This window comes from Chaetura pelagica, unplaced genomic scaffold, assembly GCF_000747805.2.
Source record: "Chaetura pelagica isolate M959 unplaced genomic scaffold, ChaPel_1.0 scaffold314, whole genome shotgun sequence".
NCBI lineage: Eukaryota > Metazoa > Chordata > Aves > Apodiformes > Apodidae > Chaetura > Chaetura pelagica.
The window spans coordinates 941,607-948,288 of record NW_009953218.1 but is presented as its reverse complement, the minus strand read 5'-3'; the positions used below and the strand labels follow the sequence as shown (position 1 = coordinate 948,288).

General features: G+C 43.1%; 1 protein-coding gene across 1 annotated transcript in view; it reads right to left on the bottom strand.

The window, feature by feature from the left end:
- Positions 1-138, bottom strand: part of BEST3 (bestrophin 3) — a 17,846-nt gene extending 17,708 nt beyond the window's left edge. Inside the window, exon 1 of the mRNA XM_009997722.1 lies at positions 1-138. This exon is cut by the window's left edge and continues 10 nt beyond it. Coding sequence (XP_009996024.1) covers positions 1-138 — 138 coding nt within the window.
- Positions 139-6,682: the final 6,544 nt, after the last annotated feature.

The window sequence follows — 6,682 nt, the reverse complement described above, 5'->3', positions numbered from 1 at the left end:
TATCGCTGTGTAAAGAGTAGCAAAAACAATAAATTCTCTGTACAGCAATTTGTAGATGCTGCCTTTCCACTTTAGGAGTAATCTGTGAAATCCAAAGAAAGTGGCATTTGCTACTTTGCTGGAATAAGTGACTGTCATCGTCTTGGCAGGCTGTGCCTAGAAACAGTAGAAGAGAAGCAGGAAACCAATAACATTTTAGACAGTGTATTCTAACCTGATGCACCCTTGTATAGATAGATACAGACATAAACATGCACATATATGCATATAATAATAGCATATGTATACATTAATACATATTGTGTGTATTTATATAGACAGAAAGAGAGAAATTACAATCTTGCAGCTTTGAGCCATGTTGAGACCTGCAGATTCATTGATGCAGGGTTGTATTTGGGCTTTACCTCAAAGCCCACCCAAAAGCAATAGCTAGCACCAATGTGGCCACTTTACACCTCTAAAGCCTCAGCTTACTCCCAGTTTGCTCCAGTCTGGTGTCAGCAAAGAAAACAAACTAAATTTGCTTGAAATTTTCAAAGCTTCGTCAGCACTCCAGCTATTAAATTAAAGCTAAATTCAACACATGCACCTTCCTCCCCAGCCAGTGTTTGTAGCTGGCTTTGGTAATTACAGTCATCTAAAACCAAATGAGATTTGGAGAATGCCTCTCTCATTAATGGTTACAACAGCAGCCGAGATCAGCTGGGGAGCCCTGTGATTTCTCAGCTTGGCAGCTGGACCTACTCATCAATACTTCACCATTGCATGGCCATGCAAAAAAAAGCCACAGGGTTGCACATGTAGGAAGTGTGTGACACAGTGTAAGTAAAGCAGTACTAAAAGTATACAGGTAAATATTTTACACTGGGTTTGTTACTTGCTTACCCAGCATAGGAAGATGCTACAGGAACTTTCATGTCCTTGCAAAAAAACCCTAACTCCAAATGTGGATGAAAGCAGTTTTGTACAGCATCCATGAAAATAAGTAACTAAGCACAAAGTGTCAGCGTAGTTACTGTGTACCATAAATGTGATTCTTGCCTGTGTTTTCCTTATGCCAGCTTAGGTCATTAACTGTCAGAAAAAAAAAAAATTGGAACCCATAGCTAGTAGATGGCTTGATAGTATCTTATGTAACTTGGCTGCGTCTCTGATGCAGAGCATAAAGTAAGCCATTAAAATTCAGCTGTAAAAGTGCCACTTTTTCTTTTAGTCACCAAGGGAATCAGCATGGAAAAAATACCATAAGCCTTCTATTGCTGACAGACTGTCTCTTCTTGTCTGGAGAATGGTGGCTGCTGAAGGTTTGCCAGCGTGGGCTTGGAGACTTTTTGTGTGTGGTTGTTTGTTTTTTGTTTGTTTTTGTTGTTTGTTTTTCATTATTTTTTTTTGTTTTTAAGAATAATGAGTTTTATTCTTAAGCATCCAAATGATAGCCTTTCTGTTTCTGAGACTTGGCATAGGCCTTTACATTTTTTTTGTTGTCATCCCTAATTCCAGAAAGTTAAATTCAGTAGCCAAACTGGCCGATTGGCATGCAGAAATGCAGTCCTTTCTTCTAAAAAGCCTGTGCTCAGGAAGCAACACTTAAGAAAATGGAAACAGAGATTTCTGTTCTCCAGCAGATATGGAGCTTTATAAACAATGGGAGAAGCCTGTGGCTGGGCTACAGGGGGGGAAAGGAGTAAAAAAAAAAATACTCTTAATGATACATTGAGTTTCATGGGTTTGCTCTAAAAGGCTTTAGTCCTTGCCCATTAATGCTAGGGAGTATCTGTGCTCAAGCCATATCGTTAAGAAGTATCTTTCTGTCTCCCCACTAATACTCAATTTGCAATGGAAACCTCCAGTGGGACTGCCCGTGTGCAAGAAATTAGATATAGGAAAGATATCTGATAATATGAGGGCTTACAGCCTGGTGGGAACCCAGACCCCCAGTGTAACATGGTGGAAAGAGTAGAAGATTAATTTAGACAAATGCTGTCTGAAGTAAAATTTAAATCGCTAAATGTGGGGGTAACCAAATGTCGAAACAGAGGACTGGATAGATATCCCGTGGTTTATGATCTTTAAGATGAGAGCTTTGTAGTTGGACAAAATGTGACCTTCAGGAAAAATTCACACAGCTGGTATATGCAGGGTTGGGGCTGAGTAGCTCTGCTGCTCTCCCCTGTGTCCGGGCATCTCTGAAACTTTCTGTTCAGTCCCTTCTGGCCAGGCCACAGAGGGACCAAGATTGCCTCTAGAATCCTCATGGCATCTGCAGCTCTGCAAGAAGGCAGTGATTAGTGTCAAATCCATGGCTCTCAGTTTCTGCACATGAGGTTCAGGAAGGGCTGGTCCTCCCAAGCACCAGTGACTGGACGGTGCCAGAAACTGGCCAAAAGCTGAGCTGGACAAAATGGGTTCACCTCCTCTACAGACCCACAGCAAATCCTGTTCTGCAAGGCCTAGTGGATGAGTTTTGGCCACAACTGCAGGGCTGTAATAAAAGGATTCAGGGTTAAGAATATTTTCCCTCACATTAGGCTGGAATAGGTGAGTTTTCTCCACAAAGTGACCTGATTGAAGCAGCTAAATTTCACTTAATCAAATTCCAGCCATTTCGCTTAGCACTTTACTTGATGCCCTTAAGCTCTGAATAGAAGCTCTTCATGTCAGCTTGGGAGGCACTGGACACCCACAGCTTTTTCTTTCTGTCTCTGAAATGGGGAAAATAAAAGTGGGACTGTCACAGCACTTCTGGGCTTTGATGCCTTGCCTTGCCTGTGATGCATTGCATTTTACCTTTCTGCTAAGCAAAGGTTTTATTGAACATTTACCATTGAGTTCATATAGGGACTTCAGGGTGATATAATGTAATGTCCTAAAATACACATCTGACATTAGGTCAGATTAGGTGATATAAAAACTCCTTAAACTATATGAAGCTATGAAAGACAGCTATGTCTCTCTGATTAGATTTCACAACATAGCAAGCATAGATTTAAAACTGCACCTGTCTTTTTTTCTCTGGGAACATCTACAACCGCTGGACTACAGCCCTGCCCCAAGGGGAAATTTTTGCAGAAAGCCTTGCATTGGGTCTGGTTCTTGCACAGTGGTCTCAAGCCCCTGGTTCATGGGCAGAATGTTGACTGAGAGTCCTTCCAACATTACTCATGGTCACAGGAAATTAAAAAGATAAAACTGAGACAGACAGGAAGAGCAAAGCAGAACGATGTCCCCCAGCACATTCCTGCCTGACCGCAGTTTTGGCCAGGCTGAAGAAGGACAGAGAGTGTTAGATTAGATACCACAGGCACTGGTGTCATTAAACACCTTCCTGTTAATTGTGTTGCACTTAAACTAATTATCAAATATAGGGCTTGGTTTTCTGCTGGTATGGATTTGTGAGTTTTCAGGACATAACACAAGTTATGCCCATTTTATGTCTGCAGAGACTTAGGCTCGTGTCTATGACACTGCTTTTCCTTTTGTTCAGTGTTTATTCCTTCTCTGAAAACTTCTCAACCACTGGCTGAAATGTGAGTTATATATTACTGCACTTTTGCTAAGATCATCAAAAGCCTTTAGGCATAAACTCCTAAAAATAAAATATGTTTTTTTTGTCCTCTACTAATATTGAGCCAAACTGCAAATGGAATATTTGCCTGCCTGTTAATTTCAGGATGCATTAGGATTCAGAGACAAACCACAGTAAAAAAAACAACAAACAGCCATCAGTGTTTCCTAACTGACCATGAAAGGCACATTACAGAATGTATAAATAAATAGTGCCTCAGCACAGACCTGCCCCTTGTCATTGTATCACCTTATTTCTTGCTTTATTGCATCGTAGAGAAAGTGAGAGAGAGAGAGATTTGAGTTAAGCCAACAACAAAAGCATATTAAGCTCACGCTATATCCACTGACCTGCTATTTTGATTCAGCAATCCAAGCCTGAAGGCAAATCCTGGACCCTTCCTTTCTCTCAGACGTCCCAAACAAAGTCCCCTTTAGGTCTGTGATGGTCACCTTGCTCTTCCCTTAACCTGAAGCAAGGGGTTGCTGCTGCTGAGCCCCAGGAGGATTGGACTGACAAGAACAGGGGTTAAAATATCTTTCCACTTCTGGAAGTCTGTTTTTGCCAAGTACTCTGTCCTGTCAGTTACACAGGGAACAAATGCAAGCAGCAGAAGCAGCAGCAGCAGCAGCTGCTGATCTTGCTCTTTTCTAGTCTATAATTATAACACCACTTGCCATCAGAAGAACCCCTTTAATTTGAATGAAGAATCTTGCAGTGGTTTGGCTGGCACCTCCACTTTTCTCCACTTTATTTCCCATTACCAAAACACGATAGACAAGGAGGGAGCACTTGTCTCTGAGACTTCTTTTGAAACGGGTGATCTCTCTGAACCAGCCCTGTGACGACACAGCAGAGAATAGCACTGACTACATCTAAATGACTACATGAAGAACAGGGAGGTGATTCAGGACAGCCAGCATGGCTTTACTGGGGGCAAATCCTGCCTGACCAACCTAGTGGCTTTCTACAATGGAGTGACTGCATCAGTAGACAAGGGGGAAAAGACCTGTGGATGTCATTTATCTGGACTTCTGCAAGGCCTTTGACACAGTCCCCCACAACATCCTTCTCTTAAAGTTGAAGAGATATTGGTCTGATGGGTGGGCTGTTCAGTGGATAAGGAATTGGCTGCATGGTCACACCCAGAGGGTAGTGGTCAATGGCCCGATGGTGGAAAATGGTGACAAGTGGTGTCCCTTAGGGGTCCATACTGGGAGCAGTGTTGTTCAAGATCTTAATATATGATATTGACAGTGGCACTGAGAGCACCCTCAGCAAGTTTGCCGATGACACCAAGCTGGGTGGTGGATCAAAAGCTGGACACAAGCCATCAATGTGCAATAGCAGCCCAGAATGCCAACTGCATCCTGGGCTGCATCAAAAGAAGTGTGGCCAGCAGATCGAGAGAGGTGATTTTGCCCCTCTACTGAGAACTCACCTGGAGTGCTGTGTCCAGCTCTGGAGCCCCCAAAATATCAAGGACGTGGACCTGTCGGAGTGTGTCCAGAGGAAGGCAACAAAAATGATCAGAGGGCTGAAGCACCTTTCTTATGAAAACAGGCTGAGGGATTTGGAGTTGTTCAGCCTGAAGAAGAAAGGACTCCAGGGGGCACCTTCCAATACCTGAAAGAAGGCTGGGGAAGACCTGTTCACTAGGGCATGTAACGAAAGGACAAGGGCTAATGGTTTCAAGTTAGAGAAGGGTAGATTTAGGTTGGACAGTAGGAAAAAGTTCTTTAGCATGAGGGTGGTGGATCACTGGAACAGGTTGCCTAGAGAGGTAGTGGAGGCCCTATCCCTGAGGACATTCAAGGTCAGGCTTGATGGGGCCCTGAGAAATCTGTTCTAGTTGGAGATGTCCCTGCTTATTGTAGTGGGGTGGACTAGATGTCCTTTGGAGGTCCCTTCCAACTGAAGACGTTCTATGATTCTATGATTCTATAAATGGGAAGACTGGAGACAACCCCACCAAACTTGGCACTGTGCCCCAGCTGCACCTCAAACCCACCCCAGAGCACACCTCTGTTGTATTGTTGCTTCAAATTGGGAAATCAAGACTCCAGGGTACACTGTAGAAATCCCTCCAAATAGGCAGAATTGCTGCTACCAAAAGTTCCATCAGAGTCAATTAAACTGTTCATGATGGTACATTTCAGCATGTGAAAGCCTGTGTCTGGAGGGTTTGCACAGGATTTCTTCCCCTTTTGGCTCTGTAAAATGAGACAAACTCTGTATTTTATGACCCACAGCATTAAGAAGGAGCTATAAAGATGACAGACTGTGAAAGCCCAGGAGATGTCATATCGTGTTGCCATTAATCTCTATGCAGAATGAAATAATGCAACTCTGAAGTAAATAAATAAATAGAAAATTACAGGGGAGGGAGTAAGCAAGATTTATAGTTTTAATAAATTTTATGCCTTAGTCCTATTAAGCTATTTGAGACCACTTATTTGAGACCACTAAAACTCTTGGAAAGCAAGTGAGTTGCTGCCTTGTTTGCCTTTCTTCTCGCTGGCAATGGCAGAAGGAAGACACTTGGATGTCAAAGCAGGCAGGACATTAGGCTGTGGCATGTGTGTCAGGCAGTGGCTTGTGGCAAAAGATGACAAATCATTTTAGCATTCAGTGACTTGGCATGAAGAAACATACTGCCTGGTACTATTACAGTGACTGCCCTCAGCAAGGAAAACTCCTGACAACAGGGATATTTTAAGGTCACTGGTAAAATAACTACTAAGACCTAAAACATTTTTCTCTGCTAAGTATAATCATTCACTGGTCTCACTGAGCAGTAAATAATAGCACCTCTGTGTGTCAGACAGTGGGTATCAGGTGGTTTTCCTGGCGGCTCTTCAGTCTTCCTGCAGATTGGAGCAGCTGAGATTGTTCCACTGGCTCTGAGCTGTTTTGCAGAAGGCATGAGATCTAGAGCTCCTGTGTGTTCAGAGGCAGAAATAAGTAGAGGTTTCCAGCTGTGTAACTCCCTTGTAGCCAGTTCTGTAGGAAATACTCCTCTTTTTATTACTAGGGTGCCCCTAAGTCCTTACTGGGCATTTCCCAATGACAGGTTTTTCTCTCTCTTCTGTTTCCCCCTCCCCCAGAGAAGCACAC